Source organism: Scheffersomyces coipomensis (assembly GCF_036884675.1).
Source record: "Scheffersomyces coipomensis strain NRRL Y-17651 chromosome Unknown DFJ63scaffold_9, whole genome shotgun sequence".
NCBI classification, from domain to species: domain Eukaryota; kingdom Fungi; phylum Ascomycota; class Pichiomycetes; order Serinales; family Debaryomycetaceae; genus Scheffersomyces; species Scheffersomyces coipomensis.
The window spans coordinates 386,148-407,028 of record NW_027042900.1 but is presented as its reverse complement, the minus strand read 5'-3'; the positions used below and the strand labels follow the sequence as shown (position 1 = coordinate 407,028).

Below are 20,881 nucleotides of genomic sequence, written 5' to 3'. Positions count from 1 at the left end.
TATTAAAATTATCTTATGAAATTTTTAAGGAATTGATTTTAGTTATATATATACATATACTATACAATATAGTACATAAAACACAAATAAAATAACTTGAATTGAGCAACACCCTATGGTTATAATTTAAGTAACCAAATAGAAATTTTAGCTGCTATTAATTATCGTACAAAAAAAAATAATAAAATTTGTGATCGCAATTTTTTTTTTCATCTTTTCCTAATTGGGAAATGTAATGAAAATTTAGCGTTAAACTATAATCTTTAACCATTTTGGGATACAATATTGATTTCTGATACAGTAAAGTCTACATTTGGAAATTTTAATTAATTCAAGTTATCCATTATTTCAATACTTAATTAGTAAATGATACTAGTGAGTGCCCGCAGTGCAGGACTTAAGGGTGCATTGTTGGGCAGCCAAAACTTGAAATTTTAGTTCCTAAAAAGATTCAGTAAAGGTTGATGCATAGTAATTACTTCCACTAATGTTCATTATATGTTTATTTTTCAATAATTGGTTCTCCGTCTTTTGCATCAAGGTACCACATACTTATGTTGGCATAGATTGCTATTCTATAGAGTCTTTTATCATTATCAATGGTTTGATGTCGTGTGTTTAGGCTTTAACGATTTGATCTTTTATCGTGCTGCAAGTTAAGGGATTCCCACAGATATAGATCATGTTTTATAAAGATTTGCATTTCAAACTTGGTTAAAACTGTCTTAAATTATTATTTTATTGAATTACTTTAAAGGGTTAATGTTGTTAAAAGGTTAAATTTCGCTATAAAATGCAGTTTTTAGTTCCATTTAATATACTACTTATCATATTTTTTAGCTTTACCCTTATCATCACTTTATATTTACGATAATTAATGGCGATGGCTAATTTAACACATTTTAAAAATTAATTATTATTAGTTTACCAAGTGGTATAACCTTAAGGATATCGAAAATGTGGGCCTATTATACATATAAAATAAAATCCTTGTCTCATCATGATTTGTGGTTCATAAATTGCAAAATAAAACTAGCCGCCTCCTACTCCTCAAAGTACTCCTTACTTTTAATATAATAAAATTAAATTTAAATCAAGTATATGTTGGTTAATGAAGGTCCAATCCAATTTCGGAAATGGATAATCATAAAACCTAACATAATGATGAGTACGAGCGAGGGGAGAAATGTAAGGAACATTTAAGTCAAAAGTTTACTAAAGGGTACAACCCATGCAACTCAACTCTAATTCGAAGCTGCTTCCAAACTAAAGTTCTAAACTCCTCCTCTTAAACTTTCCTTTTCACTCCTACTCCTTTTTATTTGTTTATTGTTATCTTTACATATTTTAAACTTAGTTCCTCCGGTCCCCTCCTTCTCCACGTTATCTATAAGATTGTTGGTACATTCATATGTATTAAGGTTACAGTCATGGAAATGTAACATACTATTCGTGGGGTTTGTCTCAACAGTTTTAGAATTTTGAGTGAGCGTTTAGTAAGCTATGAAATGGTGCCCTGATATGATAACTGATCGACAATTACTAAGACTCTCTACAACTCCGATGGTAAATTGACCAAGCTATCACCAATAATGTCTACTTCTATAAATAATCTACATTAACTAGGTTGACTCTAACATTGAGTATTTTATTTACACCCTTAACTATGGTGATGACCCTATCTACACTTTAGCGCATATTTGTGTCGGTGACCCATCCTTAAATTAAGAGATGAGTCACTATCAAAAAAAAAAGAAAGAAAGAAAGGAAAAAAAAAAAAACCTGATTAATTTGATAGGGAATATTATTCATTATCAGAAGTCTTCTTTTGAATGAATGGAAGGTGATAAACCACACAATGACACGAGAAGACCCTGTACATAAATTCCATAAAATCGTATTAGTTGCATTTGGAGGGCCTTCTTCTTCAGGGAAAACTACTTCTTCAGCTGCTGTCAAAGCTTTATTCAAACATTCTATCCTTGTTCATTTAGATGATTTTTATTTACCTGATTCACAAATCCCTATCGATCCAGTTACTAAGCTTGAAAACTGGGATTGTCCTGAAGCTATAAATTTTGAAGGATTTATTGAATATATTAAGAATTTGAAACAGGGAAAGGGATTATCTAAGAAACTAGACTCATTAGAAGCAAAGGTTGATCTTAAATTAACAGAAGAGGAGGAACAACATTTTACAAAAAAGATTAAAACTAACATTCCAGATGCTGATAAAACTTTGTTTGTGTTGATAGATGGTTTCATGCTTTTCCATGATCCAAGATTAATGGAATTATTTGATGTCAGCTTATTCTTCCGTGCTTCATTTGAAACTCTTAAAGATAGAAGAGAATCAAGAAAAGGGTATAGTACTGTGGAAGGGTTTTGGGTTGATCCTCCTCATTATTTTGAAAAAATTGTTTGGCCAGCTTTTGTAAGCAGTCATTCCTATTTGTTTGAAAATGAGGATGTGAGTCTGAACTTGATACCATTGAAAAAACAACAATATAGAATTCATGATATTAAGAACGATAATGGGAATACTTTATATGACCTTGTGGATTGGTCATTGGACTCGGTTATAGAGGAGATCAAGTAAATTATTAATATTTTAGAACTTTAGAACTTTTACGTGTTGCATTCAATAAGGTCCGGTTACCTTGATACTTTTAATATATTGGCTTTAATATAGTAATATACAGTTATATACAATGAGATATTCTATTTAATTATATCATTTTATTTTTGCTTTTGACTCTTTTTTGGCTTTTTAGAAACGCTCTTCATTTCACTTTCATAGATTTCAGTAGCATTACTTGTAGATTTTCTCTTTTTAGCACTTTTAACACTAACCACACCTTTTCCTTTGGCAGCAGCTTTTAAGGAATCTTCAGCGGCATTCCAATCACCATCATCAGCTATGGAATATTTATCCAAATTTATGGCATTAATCAACTCTTTTTGTTTCATTCTTAATTCCTTTATAGCCTCATTACCAGCTTCTTGCAAATCATCCTCTAATTCTTTTTCAATGGCATCATAATCAACATGTTCAGAGTTTCCATCCATTTCCTTAACAGCTTCATCTTCTAAAGCAGGCATTTGTTCTTCAATAGCTCTACTCAAAACACTTCTGAAATAAACAGCAAATTTACGAATAATTTTAGCAAACATAGCCATAGATTGATTGGAGGGTAAATTTAATTCACTTGAAATTTGATCCATGTCTTTATGTTGTAAACCAACGGCTAATAAAATAGCAGCTTGGACAGATGATAAATTGACTTCACTTCCTACCCTCTTGGAAAAATAGATACGTGAAATGAATGGTAACATATCAACAATCACATGATAGTCTAACAAATTGTTAGCATAAGAGTCCAAACGTTTCAAATCAAATGGAGTAAGATAATCATCAACATAAGTACGATCAAGTTTCTTGCTAGTTTCTTCGAAACCAGTTGCTTCAATGATATTTAAAGATTGAACAGCAGAGAATTTCTTAAATTCGTAAGATAATAATTCTAAAAATCTTTTATGAAAATCTTTAGAAAATTCTTTCAACCATCCACTTTCTCTTCCTTCCAAGGTTTTAATCATGACTGAGGTATGTTCACCTGTAAGTTCATTAGCAGTTTGTCTTAAATAAACAGGCACGAATCCGGATCTTTTCCAGAACTTGTGTAATTGTGGGGTTAAACCATATGAAACACCCAAATAATGTAAGAAGTAAGGCGGTCTTTCAGATAATTTTAATAATAAAGGTGGTAATGTCTTAGCATCTCTAAGTTTAATTTCGTCTTTTAATGAGGCGTTGGCTAACTCTTTGTCAGAAACTCTAGTAATAGTGTGATCATCTAAAACATTAGATTCACTAATATCAGTGAATTTCCCTTCAAAGTAATCTTGTAAAAATTCAAGAGCTCTTGAACCATAACCCATACCAGAATACTCTGGATTAGTAGCAATTCTAACAACTCTTGCTCCTGATAATGACGCAAATTCATCATCCTGGAATTGTTGAGAAACTAACCATGGGATTAAATCACCACCTGCTCTTTGACCACGAGATAATGATTTACGAACACTTTCCTTGGAAATTTCCCCTTCTAATGCAAGTTGAACCACACACAATGGATCAGGGATTCTATTGTCCCCATCTTCAATAGGTGGTAAAAGAACGTATAATTGATGTGCTGGAGCATCACTCATTAATTGTAAATCATTAGGAGAATTCTTATAATGTGATGCAACATAAAGAGCCATCATTTTTTGTAAGAATGCTTCTGAAACTGGATGATAAGAAAACAAAGTATCTCTGTTAACATAGAAAAGATTACATTGTGAAGGATGTGGAGTTCCTTTAGTTGCAAATTTGGCATTCTTAGACAATGAAACGTCTAAACATAACAATTTGTTTAACCATTTTTCAACAGGATCACCTGGAGCATATCTGATTGGTTCATCTAAAACAACTTCACGTAATTTTCTACCACGTACTTCAGGTTCATAATTTGAATTCTTACCTCTTGAGACAACAACAGTATCATTGTTATCAGAATCGGCATTTGATTGATTACGTAATTGTTGGATTAATTTCAATGATAATGATCTACCAGTACCTTCATAACCATTGATGGTTGAAGCCATAAAAATCAAATATGGACCCATTAATTTTTTGACTACTGGAAGTGGAATAGCGGCAGCTTCATCAATAATAAGTAATTCAGCTTGACCTAAAACTTGATTGTCATTAGGGGAGATATATTGAATGGTTTGTCTATGTTCTCTTTTCACATCAACCCTTACAATGGCTTTATTGAATGATGGGTTGGTAGATTGGATGATATCATAATCTAAATGCTCAGAATAACCTAATGCATCAAAACCTTTGAAGATAAATTCAAACAAGGTTTTTAAATTTTCTGGAGATGGAGAAGTAACAAAGATGTTGGAATATCCATGAGAAACTGCAGCAGCAATAGCAATACCAAGAGCAGCTGATTTACCTCTACCTCTACCAGCAGTCAAAGTTACTGTGTTTCTTAAACTTTTTTCTGAAATAACATCTACAAAAGTTAACACTGCTTGTGCTTGATTGACTGTCTTGGTTAAAGCAACCAAAGAACCTGCAGGCTGAACATCAGCAAGATTTTCCTTCAAATCCTTTAATTCTTGTGCTTTAGGAGTGAGTTCGTCGTCATCTTGTGGGGGTAATGCCTTGACGTGCTTACCACCTGAAATAGGTAAAACATTTAACTCATCATCAACAACTAAACAATTTTCACAAGATCCTAATGATAATAAGAATCTTTCATTGAATCTGGCAACAACATCGTCATGTGCTTCGGTTCTATATCTTGAATGAATATCCATAGTCATAGTATATAATTGTTTTAAAGATGTCATGGATTTCAATAATATAACCACTAAACCTCCACCTTCTACTGTTTCAATAGTTCTGGCCAATAAATTAGGAGTAAGACCTTCAAAATCTTGTAAGATACACATACCATAGGTATTACCTAAGATTTTTTCAGTTTCTTTATAATAGACATATCTAATATTTTGATTCGATATAAAAGCTTCAAATGGATCTTGTTCGTTGATTTCTCTTATACCTCTTTTAACATCTTTCTTGATCTTGGCTTCTCTCTTTTGTCTATGAGAAGTGAATCCTAACAATTTCTTTTTATAAGCCCACAACACTGATTTATTCATCTTTAAGTCGGCAGACATCATTAAATAATGCAAGTTTGGTAACTGATTACGAGCTCTATCACCCACAATAAAGAAAAAACTTCTTTCCTTCAGTTGAACACCATTCCTTATAAGAGCCGGTATACGGGCATCGATTGCTTTTTTACCCATTGATGATAGTTCTTTGTATGGTTGGTCTAGTAATAGTTCAATAAATTTATCCAAGGCATCGCTCAAATAATTTTTTTTGAACTATTTGATCTAGCAGATTCGTGCGGTTACCAAAGAAATATTGCAAAATATGGTAGCCTAATAGTTTGTTTACAACCTGATTCCAAAGTACCAGAATCTCCAGGAGTTGGTTGAAGAGTGTTTCTGAAGATGGTTAGTCTCACTTAACTCTTTTCAAGTGCTTTACTCAGGAATTATTTATCAAAAATGATGATTCTATCTCGTTTGTATGTGATTGCAAAATTCGCGATCACGGATTATTTCCAGCGCTTATTTTCGAAAACACATTTTAATATTTACAAATTGTTTACCACAAATAGAATTATCTCCTACTTAAAGATTTCTAATTCAGAAGTATTCATTTGTTAATAAGATAGTTGAAATCCTAATACATAAGTCAGATAATCTCAATAAACCAAATTATCCAACCATGTTCACCAAGAAAAAGACAGCACCAAGATCGGGAGAGCAGTATAAGGTAGGACCTCCATTCAGTAACACACATATAATTCGATCCATCATCTTGAAGCTGAATAACAAAGTAATAATCCCCATTGTTACAGCTCGTGTTGATAGGGGTTTTGATAAAATAAATGATCTTTGGATAGGGTATAAGAGAAACTACTTCACGTTGGTAGCATCATTTCAATTTAAAAATCAAGATGAATCCTTATTTCTAAAGGAAAGATTCAAAATTGTGGATGGTGACAGTACTATAAATATCACTTATTTTACTATGAGATTGGTTTCCTTGTGTTGTGAAGACGACTTAGAACTGCCGTTGGTCCAGCATACAGCTAAAAGAGATCGTGGTCCACAATATCCACCACCAGAGCTTCCGGTTATTACAAGTGAACTTCCAGGACATGAAATTATTAAACTGGTAGCCAATATTAGAAATGACAAGAAGATCGCTCTTTTCAATCAAATGTTTAAAGGTGAAATTTCAAATTATGGGAAATTATCGAAAGATTCTATATTAAGAAGTTATCCAAACAATCAAATTACAAAGGTTTGCAAATATGAGAGAGTACAATTTGCCTCTTCATTGGATTGTAAAAAGACAGTTACAACTAGCAAACATTTCAGGCTTCGAGTTGAATTAATGGGAGTAACTGAAACCGGCGAGAAGCTATTAGTGGCATATTCTCACACGCCATCACTAATAATACGAGGTAGGTCTCCATCCAATTATAAAGGATTGAAACAAAATGTCCAGTTGCCTAATTCAAAAGTTAATTCCGAAACTCCTGCTAAAGAAGCGAAGTGTAATTTGAAAATACCTATTAAACCACGTTCAGATAAGGAAGTTGCACCAGTTAAAAAGGCAAAAGAGAGCAGCTCTACATTCACAAGAACGGATTCTACTCTTATCGTGGAAACGTCATCAAATTTGAAGGTGGTATTTGGATTGAATGTCCTCAATGAGAAGAACACCAAGTTTATTCAGGAATATAAAGTTGTGAAGCCATTATACAGTAATATTAGAGGTGGCAAAAATATTGAAAATAAGTACTTTGCTAAAATGAAAAATTTCAATGTTGTTGCGAAAAGCTGTGAAATATCCAAACAAGAAAATTTATCAATTTCAAAAGATAATGATACCCAACCAATTAAAGGATTACCAAGCAGAGGAAGCTTAGATTCAATAAATGAGTATTTTAAATCTAATGAGAAAGCAGAACCTGTGTTAGAGAAAACAGCTGTATTAGACTTCCCCGTCTATGCAAATTTTAACCTACCAACTAATTATAAATTAAATGAGTTAGAAAAGCATGGGATTGTCGTCGAAAAGAGAAAACTAAGAACAGGCCTTCATTCATACAGACCAACGCTTATACCAAAGTTTTTCTCAAGCCCAATCAAACCAGTTTCTAAAATTGATTTAAGATTAGCATCTAGTCCAGTATCAGCATCTACAAAAAGTTTAAATTTGAGTAAAACAATGTCATCAGACATCTGTGTCAACCCAAAAATGCTATCAAGATCTTATACATACTGATGTTCTGGAGCAATTGTTATTCAAAATGGATTTTAGAGGTATACATTAATTATATAGTGTATAGATAACTGATTATATAAGCAAAAGTTAACATTTTTTTTTTCTTCAACTTGAATTTGAACTGGTGCTAAATTTTCTTCTAAAATGTTTAATCATATAGAACAAATCATAATCATATTAGCATATCCATCATATAATACATAGAAGATGCTATTTTTCAGTTTCTTCAAAACTCTTGTTGATCAAGAAGTCACAGTTGAATTAAAGAATGATATTGAAATCAGAGGAACTTTAAAATCAGTCGACCAATATTTAAATTTGAAAATAGATAATATTTCAACAGTCAACGAAAGCAAATACCCACATCTAAAGTCAGTAAAGACCTTATTCATAAGAGGTTCGACTGTTCGTTATGTTCACTTGAGTTCTTCATCTGTGGATTGTACATTATTACAAGATGCTTCCAGAAGAGGTAAGTTTATTCTTTTTCCCACAATATTTTACAAAGCCTTTACTAACATTTTAACTTATAGAAGCTTTAGTCCAATCGGCTAAATAGGTTATTTAAATAATAAATTAGTGTAATATACGAATTATTTTAAGTTTACATTGTTACTATACAAATTCTAAATAGAAACTTCCAACACAGATCTTTATCCACTAACAGAAAAATCTATTCCAATGATTGCAGTTCGTTAATCGGCATACTTAAACGTAGGTTACATTTAGCTCTAGAATGTCCTGGCTTTTTACAGAATGAACAGAGTCTTTTTGATTTATTACTGTAGGAGCTATGTGGAGTGTTGTGAATTGTAGAATTTTCCAGCACAGGAGTCTTACGAATGCTAAATGCTTTCACTTGTTCGGTGACATCCAGTAAGGTAGATTCTGGCAGCACATCTTTTGTAGATGCTAGTAAATATTGAAGTTTATGTCTTGGAATTAATACAAAATCTGTCTCTTTCTGATTATCCCAAATCATAGCATCACATTTATTACAATTAATTGTACTTGAAATAACCAGCAGGAATTCGGAAATGTCTAAGCTTGAACTTTCTACCTCGAGAAGAGTTTTAGACTCAGTAGAAGGAGCTATACTTTGAATTTTCAGTATATAGGAGTTTATTATTTGTAACTTTTCATCATATTCCTTCTTAAGTTCTTCGAGCTCTTTATTCTTTTGATTTACAACCTTTGCCAAATTTTCCACAGTTTTCAGCAAATCAACAATTGACATTGTCGTTGAATTTGAATTCCAATGCTATATTATCATAAAGATTCAGACTATAGTTAAACCTTAGAAGTAGTCTGTGGATTAAGAGTCTCATCCTTCATTCTTCTCTTTTTTACGGTTCAATTTAACAGCTCAAATCCACCAAAATTAATCCTTCGAATTTTTGAACAAGAAAATATGCAAATTTGTTCAAGCTGAATGTATATACTACTTCCCGTTATTATATACATATATAAAGGTACAAAAGGTTACATTTCTTAATTATTTAGATAGTAATTACCCATTTAAAAAACGAACACGTGATAAAAAGATCGTGATACGAAGAACTTATCGATTACTGAAAAATTTTAGAAATTGGCTGTGATGGCCGTTGGCAGAAGCGCGATGACCGTGTACTTCAGAAATCTTATTACATTGAGATGTCCAGTTCGATCCCTGCGGTATAGTTCAATACAGTTTGAGTAATCAACTGAACGGTACTGGGTAATGAGTAACAATATCGCTGGAGGGAAGAAATTCAGCACAGCATGTTACCCGTGGTGGAGGCGAAGTGGATGGCATGTCTTTGGCTATGGTAAGGATTCTTGTTAGTATTTGTTGTGACAACTCAATTTTTTTTTACTGAACGTCTTCACTAAAGATAAACTAAATTGTAGATACATTTTTAAACAAAATACCTGAAACTTTTATTGTTTTTTTAATTCCTAATTACGTTCTATATATTTCACAAAGACTTAACTTTTGATCTTCTGGCTCCAATTGTTTCCTTGATAGACTTAAGTTCCAACAAAAGCAACAGTATCAAGCATAATAACGCCACTAAACAACTTTCAAAAAATTGCAAGTGACTCTTTGTGGATAAACCTTCTCCTTTAAGCACAAATTTATATTGAACAAATGCAAATATAGCAGCGACAAGAATACTACTTTTCAAATAATTAATAATTTTCCAAATAGACACTTGAATCCCGAATGAAGAATAAAAGGCTGTTATTTTGGATGCACAGTAAGTAATTCTCAGTGCCATATTGAAAGCATTTGAAACAATTAAACCTGTAAGTCCCAAATGAAAATATTCTATAAGTACCACCAGTAAGAGTAAACTCGAAATAGTCAATGATGTCATAAACACAGAAGATTGTCTAATATCCTTATCTGTAGCCAAGCTACTGAAGAGAGCTTCAAATATACCATTGAATGCTAAAAGTGGAAGATACGATATATATGTAGGAAACAAGCTGAATATCTCACTCCCTACCCACTTCGAAGATCCTCCACGGCCCAATATTATGGTTAGCAAATAAGAAGCATTCGTGGTTCCTGCCAATAGTATTAATATTGAAAGATTAAAATAAAGCAATGAGATCAACTTTAATGACTTATATGATTGCTTAACTTCATTAATGTTACAATCTAAAGCAGAAAGACTTTTACTGAACAGCAATCTAACCGTTTCTTCAATTGGTTGAAACACCAATCTAGCTAAAATAGAACCATAATTTGACATAACGGAATAAATACCCTGTTGCTTGACTGAAAAGAAATAATTAACTAGCATTTTATCACCTTCAGTTAACATTTGCTTAAATATCATTTGTAAAAATAAATTTTTCCAAGTCTTCAAAGCTTTTGGATGAAAGTAAAGTGACTTTTCAGATTTATAGAAAATACGTTGAATCTTTAATTGTAATTTCTCATTATCACCTCTTTTGTTTTCCCAAATAAAGACTGATAAGTAACCAACGGCTAAAACTAAAGAATATGCCAATTGACCTAAAGCAAATGCAAGGACTGCAACGCCAGTAAAATCATCTTCTAGTAATTCAAACTTATTGATCACCAAAATAATACCAACAATAATAACACATCTAAAGAAAACAGCCAAACCTTCGATTTGTGATCTTCTCTTAATATTCAACAAGAATTGGTTTAATACATAGATTGGTTCAATGGCCAATTCAACAAAAATCAGAATAACTGTAATTAATATGGTATAATGATGATAATTTAATTGTTGCAAACCAGTCTCGAAGCTGTGTGAGTTGTATTGCCATATTCCTATGAGTATAGTGATTGGAATACCAACAATCAAGGGCAAGAACCCTTTGTTTATAATACTTTGGTTCAAACCAACCTTTGAAAGATGATCTACCTCATCCTTATTTTCATCTGTAACAGGATCTGTCAAACTCAATTTTTGAATCGCTATTCTAATACCTTCTCGACTGAAAAATAAAATTGAAGAAATCAAGAATTCCAAATATGCTGATATTCCAAATACGTTAGGAGAAATGAACTGTATAAGATATTGATTTAATGCAAAAGTAAATAATTTCGTAATGATTTGAACTGCCATTAATAACGAGGCACCACCGACTGAGCCTCCAATGGACACATTTTCTTTATCATCAGAACCAGCCTTATCATCAGAGGTCTGTAAACTAGTGTGATCAGACATTCACCACCAAAATCTATTGATTCAATCCAATAAATAATCTCCACACGAATCAAAAAAAAAAATTAACATGTAAATTGTTATAATGCTTAACACAACATGTAAAAAATAGTGTTACTCCCAAAGCGAAAATTCAACCATTTTTAAAAAATGAACTCCAAAAAAAATAACCATTGACGAACCAGTCTTTTGTAATATTACTTCATAGTACTGAAAATTACATTTTAAATCAATATAGTGTTGTTTTACTGTTGTGTTTCACATCACCAATCCAGCTTGTACCTTTCTTTTAATATATACATGCTGCAAAGATATAATTTGAGATTTTGTTTGAATTAATTGAAAAATGGATCCCAATAGTATTAATACTCAAGATGTGGAGTTACGCGAACAAGATCGGTGGTTACCAATAGCCAATGTTGCTAGACTAATGAAAAATACTTTACCAACCACAGCCAAGGTTTCTAAGGATGCTAAAGAATGTATGCAAGAATGTGTATCTGAATTTATATCGTTTATAACTAGTGAAGCTAGTGATAAATGCTTAAGAGAAAAACGTAAAACTATAAATGGTGAAGATATATTATACTCCATGCATGATTTAGGGTTTGAAAACTATGCTGAAGTTTTAAAGATATATTTAGCAAAATATAGAGAACAACAAGCTATTAGACAAGAACGTGGAGAAACAAGAGCTTCAAAGAGACAAGCCAAACAAGCAGCAGCTGCAGCTGCTGCTTCAGGAGATTCACCAGAAGAATCCTTAAAGCTGAATGAAATAATAGACAGTAACTCATACCTGAATGCTGCTTCTAATACAGATACTCCTTTGACAGGAGAACATCCCGAGGAAATTGGCGAAGAATCACAATATATGGAAGAACAATTAGATCCTGAATCCCAAGATGGATTTATTAATGAAGAACACATTATCCATGGCGTTGTTGCACCAGAAGAACAAAGTAATATCGAAGCTGAAACAACTGAAGCCACAGCAAACGGAGATCTGCCAGCATTATTTTCCCAATTTGAAGGAACAGATGTAAAGGTTAAACAAGAATCTGAAGACTTACACCACAATGGGAATGAATCAAATAATATACCTGGTTCAAAAGAAGATATCGAAGACTACAGATATGATGATTTTATTACTGATGAGCCCAATGATGATTTACACCTCCATACCGGTTCTAAAGGTCATCCTAATATCGATGAATTGACGAAACAGCTTACACATGATGAACCAGACATTGATACTATTGCGGCGGGAATAGCGAACGGAGGATCAGATAGTTATTTCTGAAATTTTGGGGTAAATTGGGATTCTTGGGTTAAAATGATTCTATTAAAATGAATCGTGATTCTTCTAGAGGTAATGGAAAATGTCACAATCTGTAATTCAATTAAAATAAAGTAAAACAAATTCTTCAATTCTTTTTATATGTCTTCCTGTAAATTTAAAATCAAAGAGATTGCCTTTTAGTAAACGAATAAAAATAAAACAAAAATGTACAAATAATTATGATTTCCTATCAATTTGAAGAAATACATTGTAGATATTATTACATTCATTGCAAGACATAGTAGTTGATAGTGATTGTGGTATGGTCTATCGAAATTTTATCTTTACACTACCAAAATTTCTAACAATCTATAAACTGCGAAATTTTTTTATCACATCTCAGAAAATTATATTTTTAAATATACATGCTTAGTAGCCGATATATCTCTAAAGTAATAGCCAACATGGGAAAGAGAAATTTCAGAAGAGGTAGAAGTGATAAGAAAAACTTTGGTAAGAGACCAGAAGCTAGTGGTGACGATAGAGGTAGTAGCTGGACCGAAGCAGTTAGAGAAAGTGAAAAATGGGAAAAGTATTATAAGGCTATGAATATTATTCCAGAAGATGAATGGGATAGTTTCAAAAGTGCATGTCAAGACAGTCTTCCTTTGACTTTCAGAATTACAGGTTCCAGAGCCCATGCCAATGAAATCAAAGAAAAATTCATCAACGATCATGTCTCAAAATTAAGGGATACAGAATTTGAAGGCATCAAATTAACTCCAAATACTTTAGCATATTATCCTGATGATCTTGGATGGCAATTACATGTTTCTAAAGGCGTAATTAGAAAACAAAAAGAGTTTGCCAAAACTCAACGTTTCTTAGTCATTGAAACTGAAGTAGGTAATATTTCAAGACAAGAAGCTGTATCGATGATTCCACCATTATTAATGGATGTGAAACCACATCATGCTGTCTTAGATATGTGTGCAGCTCCAGGTTCTAAAACTGCCCAATTAGTGGAAGCTTTACATGCTGATGACGATAAGAAATTAGCCACTGGGTTTGTCATTGCCAATGATTCAGATTATAAAAGATCTCATATGTTAGTCCATCAAGTCAAAAGATTAAATTCTCCAAACTTCATGGTTGTCAATCATGATGCAACCCTTTTCCCAAGAATTAAGTTGAATAATGCTACTGAATTCTTAAAATATGATAGAATCTTATGTGATGTGCCATGTTCAGGTGATGGTACTATGAGAAAAAATGTTAATGTATGGAAAGATTTCACCGTTGGTAATGGTTTAGGATTACATCCATTACAAATTAACATCTTGAATAGAGGTTTACAATTATTAAAGAAAGGTGGAAGATTAGTATATTCAACTTGTTCTATGTCACCAGTAGAAAATGAAGCTGTTGTTTCAGCAGCTTTAAGAAAATGGGGAGACCAAATTAAATTAGTTGATTGTGATCAAGAATTAAAAGGTTTAATTAGACGCCAAGGTATTAATGAGTGGCAAGTGTTTGGAAAAGATATGGAAGTCAGAGAAAGAGGAGCAGAAGATGTTCCAGAGACTGTTTTCCCTCCATCAGAAGAAGAAGCTGCCAAATTCAATTTAAACCGTTGTATTAGAGTCTATCCTCATTTACAAAATACTGGTGGTTTCTTTATTACCGTTTTTGAAAAGTTAGATCCAGAATCAGGTAAGAGATCACTCGATGATGCCGCTGAAGAAAGTGTTGTAAAAAAGGTAAAGACTGATAATGTCTCCACCGATGTTAAGCACAGACCTCAAAGAAAAGAAAAATTACCAAGAGATGCAAATGAAGAACCTTTCATCTTCTTAAACCCTGAACACCCAGAGCTTGAAAAATGTTGGCCATTTTATGATTTTAAGGATTCATTCCCTAAAGATTCTACTTTAGTTAGAAATGCCACTGGTGAACCATTGAGGACTATCTATTATGTTGCTCCAATAATAAAGGAAATCTTAACTATAGAGGAACAAAAACTTAAAGTTATTCAATCAGGTATCAAATTATTTGTTGCTCAACGTAATGATGCTGGAAATTGTCCATGGAGAGTTCAAAATGAATCATTACATACCATCAGAACATTCTTAGGTGAGAAAAGACAATTAACTTGTAACATGAAGCTTTTAGAAGTTTTATTCCAAGAAGCATTTCCAAAGGTTAATGAAATCAGAGCATCTGGAATTGATCCAGAATTTTCACAAAGATTAGATACCATGGAAGAAGGTTGTATCTTTTTAACTGTGAAAAGGGATAATTTAGAAGATTTATTCTTACCATTATGGAAAGGAAAATCTAATGTAAATTTAATGGTCAATAAGAAAGATACTCACGAGTTACTTTATAGAGTATTTGATATTGAAACCTCATCTAAGGATCAAGGGAAAGAAGCTGTCTACCAAAAGAAGGTTGAAGCTGAAAAGAAAGCTAGAGAATCTGTTGAACCTGATTCTAGTGTTCAAGTTTCTGCTACTGAAAGTCCTGAAGCATGAAAATTTTGTGTATTGTAGAAAGAAGTTGTAAATAATATAAAAATTCGTAATATCATAAGTTTATGTAGCACATGTGTAATTAATCAGAAGTATCTTCTGACAGCTCTTCCTCATCGTCAGTAGCGCTTTCAATACTGCTTCCGTCGGATCTGTTGGGCGAAGACATTGATGATAAAAAGCTTTGAAGCAGACTATTCGTTTTTGCGTCCTTATTGAATTGTAGAAACATCTTCGCTGTGTCTTCATCTACCATATCATCAATCCACAGCTCAATCATTATACCGAGTGCTAGCAATGAAGTTTCATCCATCTTTCGTATACTCATAGATGGCAGATCTGATTTAGTCAACTTTTTACTTGTAAAATAATGAAGAATCTGTAACAAATCTGATGATGGTAGTTGTTTATCTTTGGGAAATTCGTTTCTATGCTTTATAGGAATTTTTATCCTTCCTGGATTAGCTGAACCCAATATTTCATCTGGTGGGATAGTTGTTCCTGATCTTAATATAACATCTTCAAAGTCAGTTGCATCTTTATCAAGCAGTATTTCCAATCCATTACCAGTATCATTTATAGAGTGAAACGGAGAGTTTGAAATAGCTCTTTTATTAAATAATCTTTGAGTATGGATTTCACCACTTGAGTACAGATAGACATTCTTACTATAAGTCGACAGTCGTCTTACATCGTTCCCTTTCGTAACCATGTCTTTTATAATTGATATATGGAATGTGATCTGAGATGGCTTGGAAAAAAAATGAACCAGATATTTGATACTTTTTTTTTGTTTTTGTAAACGCGATTGTTTATTTACAAATATTAAAAATTATGCTTTCCAGTTAATTACAAGTCATCTAATCAAACTATATGACAAAGAGATGGTTGATTTCAACTTAATCGCAGAACATTATGAGGGAAGGGAAGAATTAGAAAGGATACTAGTGGAAGACCAAGAAAGAAAGAGTCTTATCAAGTTGGCGGTTTTGCAGATTGTTTTAAAAGCTGATAAACATAAAAATGTTGATACTGATAGTTTGAAAGGAAAGGTTGATGATTATGAACTTACGATGAATAAATTAAAACAGGACCATTCGACTAAATTGATTGGAATGGAAGCCAGATTATCGTTATTAGTATTGGAAAATTTAAGTTTAAAGAAGAAATTAGAGAAACAAGCAAAGGATACTGCTAAACGTGATGTCATTAGTAACACTGATCGTTCAATAGGTAGGTCAGAGAATTATTTATTACCCACATTCAACTCAATTAATAGATCAACAATCTCTGATGGTAAGATTTTGACTCCAATCTCTAAGAAGAGACCACCAAAAAGGAAATATATTACATCAAATGTCATGCATCTAATGAAGAGTCCTTTAACACGGATACATACTCGAGAAAAAGTTACACCAAGTATACTCCAAAACTCTGACTCAAGCAACGGTTCAAGAATAGTTTTGTCGACAGCATCTAACCCACAACTGAATGATAGTGCACCTTCGGCAAAGGCTTTTGTAAAAGACTTTGATATTTCATCACCATCACCATCTCCATCGGACCCCGACTCACCCAATGCAACTCCTTCAAAGGCATCAATAAACAAGCTGCAAGTTTCGGAAACCAGTAAAACAGATATCACACAATCACAAGATTCACAGGACAGTCAAATCAGGCTTGTAGCAGACGATACTTTTACGAGTGCCAATTCTTCTGGAGCTAGTAACCAATCAACATTTTCAGGAGACGAATCTAAAAAGAAGAAGAGAAAGAAGCTTCAATTATGGAAGTCAGAAAGAACTAAACAGCTGATTCCTATAGAGAAAAGATCCCATAGTTTAGGATTAGAGGATGAAAATGTGAATTCACTTAATTTCTACGATGATGAGAACTTTTTAAACGATGATAGTCCGGTAAAGTTTGGCAACAAGAAAAGACCAGCTGAGCAGTTACCTGAAGAAGAAATGGGCCATAAAAAGCAAAAGAAGAACATTTTTAAGATAGATTAAAACTGTATAATTAGACAATTTTAAAAATCAAATATAAATTCAAATCACGTGACTATATTGTGACCTGCATATAATATTCGAAATAAAATTGTAATCGACTCAAAAACCAATACTGCAACTTTTTTAGTAATTATTTTGCCACTAGGTTAAAGTGGATTCAATAGAAATATACTTCATAGTCTCTTTTTGAGTAGATCATGATAGTGAATAGAGGTCAAGTTAGCGCACTTGTCAAATTCAGTGTCAGATCATCGAGATTGAGTCTTCGGTTTGCATCTAGATCGATTGAGTCAGAAAGATTTATAACGAAGTTTAGTCCATTACCGATCAACAGCTTTAATCAGTTTGAAAGATTAATTTTATCTGAAAAGTCCGGGGATTCAAAAGAAACAACCGAAACTTCAGAGGAAGACAGTATAATAAACGAGGAAAAGGAATCAGAAGAAAAGAAAGATTCCGATTCGGAAATTGTACCGGACGATGACAAAAATGAAAGTTCAACTATAACTGAAGAGAATAATTCAGTACCAATTGCTACAGGAAGTTCTGGAGCTCAAATTGGTGTACCACCGGGTGGTAATGGAAATGGCAATAATAATGGTGGTAAAGGGAAAGGTGATGATGATGACATATCTGGAGCCAGAGAAAAACTTGATCCTGATACCGGTTTATATCCGCCATTGCTAGCAATACCTATGAAGGATCGTCCTCCTCTTCCTGGTCGTCCATTTGCAATCAACTTAACAGATAGTGCCGTTATAAATTCTATTTATACCATTGAAGGTAGAGGTGAAGCCAACTTTGTTTTATTCCATGTGAAAGATCAAAATGAACCGGATGCGGACGTGATCCAGAGTAAGGCTTCTGTACATAATATAGGTGTACACTGTCACATTTTAAAACATTCTACACCAAAGCCAGGAATTTTCAATTTAGTTGGTTTCCCTCTTGAAAGATGTAAGTTGGAAGAACTTAGTACACCAAAAACTAGAAAATCTAAGGATAATAAAGATGACTCACTTAATTCTTTCCACCTTAATAATTTCAAAGTTTCCTATGCTACTGTAAGACCAGTTAAAGATGAACCATATGATCCTGAATCAACAGACATTAAATCTTTAGTGGATTCCCTCAAGGCTCTTTTGGGTAAATTAGGAGGAAAAAATCCACTCCAAAAATTGCAAATCAAGGAAGGTACACTCTTAGTGAATGATCCATCAAAGTTTGCTGATTTCGTTGGTTCAACAATTCATGGTAATCCAAAACAAATCCAAGAATTATTAGAAGCATTGAACATTGAGACAAGACTTCAAAAGGCACTTGAGTTATTAAAGGTTGAACTAAAGGCTAGTACCTTGAAAGAGACAACAATTCATAATTTAAGCGCAAAAGCTGACGAATATCAAACAAGACTTTTTATTAAGGAGTTTATTAAGGAGCTTCAAAAGAGAACTGGGATTGTCGAGTCTGAATACAAAAAGACTTCAAAATTTGATGAAAGATTGAAGACTTTAAAGTTAACTGAAGAGGCGTTAGAAGCATATAATACCGAAAAAGCAAAGATGGAGAGCCTGAATGATCATTCTAGTGAACTTGGTGTTAGTGAAAGATATTTAGATTGGTTGACTTCCATTCCATGGGGAATTTATTCCAAAGATAGATTTAATATCAAGGAAGCTAGAAAAATATTAGATAGAGATCATTATGGTTTAAAAGATGTCAAGGAGAGAATTCTTGAATTCATTTCACAAGGTAGAGTTTCCGGAAAAGTAGATGGTAAGATTTTATGTTTAGCTGGACCACCAGGTACAGGTAAGACATCGATTGCTAAATCTATCGCCGAAGCTTTAGACCGTAAATATGTTAGAATTGCTATGGGTGGTATCCAAGACGTTCATGAAGTGAAGGGTCATAGAAGAACCTATGTTGGTTCAATTCCAGGGAGAATCATCCATGCTTTGAAACAAGCAAAAACTTCTAACCCGCTTATGTTGATTGATGAAATAGATAAACTTGATTTGAGTCGTTCTGGTGGTGCTGCTTCGGCATTCTTAGAGATCTTAGATCCAGAACAAAATAATGCGTTCGTCGATAATTATATCGATGTTAAAGTCGATCTTTCTAAGGTTTTATTTGTTTGTACTGCCAACTATTTAGGTAATATCCCTCCGCCCTTAAGAGATCGTATGGAAATTATTGATGTTTCAGGTTATACTAATAATGAAAAAATTGAAATTGCCAAAAGACATCTTATTCCAGATGCTAGCAAAAAGGCTGGTTTAGAAGATGGAAAGGTTGTAATTGATTCGGAAACAATTTCTCGTTTAATCGAAAAGTATTGCAGAGAAAGTGGGTTAAGAAATATCAAGAAACTTATTTCAAGAATTTTCAGTAAGGCCTCCTTGAAAATTGTGGAAGAGGTTGAAGAAAGACAAGAGCAAATTGAGAAATTAGAGGCTGCAAAGGAAAAGCCTGCAGAGACTGTCGCAGCAGAAACAACCGTTCCTCCTTCGAGTGAGTCTAAGGTCGAAAGTGAAGAAGCTAGTACTAGTGCCCCTGCCACTGCCCCTGAAGGTGACAAGGAACAACCTGCTGTTGAAGCAGAAACAGAAGAAGAGGAACATTCCAAATTAGTTATTCCAGAAGACATAGTTCTCACAATTTCTCCATCTAATTTAAAGGATTATGTTGGACCAGAAATCTATACTAGAGATAGAGTTTATGATGTTCCACCACCAGGTGTTGCGACAGGTCTTTCATACAGTACATCTGGTAATGGTGATGCGCTTTATATAGAATCTATATTAACTCATTCCATTAGTTCTGGTTCTGGTCATGCCAGCATGCACGTTACTGGTAGCTTGAAAGATGTGATGAAAGAATCTGCATCCATTGCATATTCATTTGCAAAACTGTACATGGTGAAGTCATTCCCTGACAACAGATTCTTTGAAGCTGCTGAAATCCATGTTCATTGTCCAGATGGAGCTATTCCAAAGGATGGTCCATCAGCAGGTATTTCTTTCACCTCATCATTGGTATCTCTTGCTTTGAATAAATCGTTACCACCAACTGTTGCTATGACCGGAGAAATCACAGTTACAGGTAGAGTATTGGCCGTTGGTGGATTAAGAGAAAAAATTTTGGGAGCTAAGAGATATGGATGTAATACCATAATTTTCCCTAAGGACATTGAAAATGAGTTGGAAGAAATTCCAGAAGAAGTTAAAGAAGGAGTTACATTCATTCCAGTTGAATGGTACCAAGAAGTTTTTGATAAGATATTCCCAGATGTCACCCCAGAATACGGAAACAGTGTCTGGAAGGAAGAATTTGTTAAGTTGGAAGAAAAGAAAAACAAGAATCAAAATTCTAAAAAATAAGCCAACTTCTAAGGAAGCATAATTTGCATTATCTATATACGTTAATAAATT

General features: G+C 33.2%; 11 protein-coding genes across 11 annotated transcripts; 7 read left to right on the top strand and 4 right to left on the bottom strand. All coding sequences in view use genetic code 12, as the record gives it.

Annotated features, from left to right (window-relative positions):
- Positions 1-1,858: 1,858 nt before the first annotated feature.
- Positions 1,859-2,599, top strand: DFJ63DRAFT_291199 (ribosylnicotinamide kinase; the record flags this gene model as incomplete). Its single annotated transcript, XM_064905378.1, has 1 exon — positions 1,859-2,599. The coding sequence occupies one exon, from the start codon at positions 1,859-1,861 to the stop codon at positions 2,597-2,599; it is 741 nt and encodes a 246-aa protein (XP_064759452.1).
- A 140-nt stretch (positions 2,600-2,739) lies between these two features.
- On the bottom strand, positions 2,740-5,871 carry DFJ63DRAFT_291370 (ribosome biosynthesis protein; the record flags this gene model as incomplete). Its single annotated transcript, XM_064905392.1, has 1 exon — positions 2,740-5,871. One exon carries the CDS (start codon positions 5,869-5,871, stop codon positions 2,740-2,742), a length of 3,132 nt encoding a protein of 1,043 aa, XP_064759451.1.
- Positions 5,872-6,361: 490 nt separating this feature from the next.
- Positions 6,362-7,933, top strand: DFJ63DRAFT_315945 (uncharacterized protein; the record flags this gene model as incomplete). The annotated part of the gene is made up of 1 exon (XM_064906648.1): positions 6,362-7,933. The coding sequence occupies one exon, from the start codon at positions 6,362-6,364 to the stop codon at positions 7,931-7,933; it is 1,572 nt and encodes a 523-aa protein (XP_064759450.1).
- Positions 7,934-8,140: 207 nt separating this feature from the next.
- On the top strand, positions 8,141-8,404 carry SNP3 (Sm-like protein; the record flags this gene model as incomplete). The annotated part of the gene is made up of 1 exon (XM_064904616.1): positions 8,141-8,404. A coding segment is annotated over one exon (264 nt), but the record flags the coding sequence as incomplete, so codon positions are not given.
- Positions 8,405-8,606: 202 nt separating this feature from the next.
- DFJ63DRAFT_315944 (uncharacterized protein) lies at positions 8,607-9,170 on the bottom strand (the record flags this gene model as incomplete). Its single annotated transcript, XM_064906647.1, has 1 exon — positions 8,607-9,170. One exon carries the CDS (start codon positions 9,168-9,170, stop codon positions 8,607-8,609), a length of 564 nt encoding a protein of 187 aa, XP_064759448.1.
- Positions 9,171-9,530: 360 nt separating this feature from the next.
- DFJ63DRAFT_258176 (glycolipid translocation protein) lies at positions 9,531-11,931 on the bottom strand. Its single transcript, XM_064904539.1, has one exon. It carries the CDS (start codon positions 11,623-11,625, stop codon positions 9,892-9,894), a length of 1,734 nt encoding a protein of 577 aa, XP_064759447.1. The 5' UTR covers positions 11,626-11,931; the 3' UTR covers positions 9,531-9,891.
- A 37-nt stretch (positions 11,932-11,968) lies between these two features.
- HAP31 (Hap31p) lies at positions 11,969-12,925 on the top strand (the record flags this gene model as incomplete). The annotated part of the gene is made up of 1 exon (XM_064908634.1): positions 11,969-12,925. One exon carries the CDS (start codon positions 11,969-11,971, stop codon positions 12,923-12,925), a length of 957 nt encoding a protein of 318 aa, XP_064759446.1.
- A 443-nt stretch (positions 12,926-13,368) lies between these two features.
- DFJ63DRAFT_338023 (tRNA (cytosine-5-)-methyltransferase) lies at positions 13,369-15,438 on the top strand (the record flags this gene model as incomplete). The annotated part of the gene is made up of 1 exon (XM_064908633.1): positions 13,369-15,438. The coding sequence occupies one exon, from the start codon at positions 13,369-13,371 to the stop codon at positions 15,436-15,438; it is 2,070 nt and encodes a 689-aa protein (XP_064759445.1).
- Positions 15,439-15,517: 79 nt separating this feature from the next.
- Positions 15,518-16,147, bottom strand: DFJ63DRAFT_315940 (uncharacterized protein; the record flags this gene model as incomplete). Its single annotated transcript, XM_064906646.1, has 1 exon — positions 15,518-16,147. One exon carries the CDS (start codon positions 16,145-16,147, stop codon positions 15,518-15,520), a length of 630 nt encoding a protein of 209 aa, XP_064759444.1.
- DFJ63DRAFT_259356 (uncharacterized protein) lies at positions 15,879-17,545 on the top strand. The gene has a single exon (XM_064904547.1). It carries the CDS (start codon positions 16,320-16,322, stop codon positions 17,445-17,447), a length of 1,128 nt encoding a protein of 375 aa, XP_064759443.1. The 5' UTR covers positions 15,879-16,319; the 3' UTR covers positions 17,448-17,545.
- Position 17,546: 1 nt separating this feature from the next.
- PIM1 (ATP-dependent Lon protease) lies at positions 17,547-20,867 on the top strand. The gene has a single exon (XM_064904524.1). The coding sequence runs from the start codon at positions 17,645-17,647 to the stop codon at positions 20,828-20,830; it is 3,186 nt and encodes a 1,061-aa protein (XP_064759442.1). The 5' UTR covers positions 17,547-17,644; the 3' UTR covers positions 20,831-20,867.
- Positions 20,868-20,881: the final 14 nt, after the last annotated feature.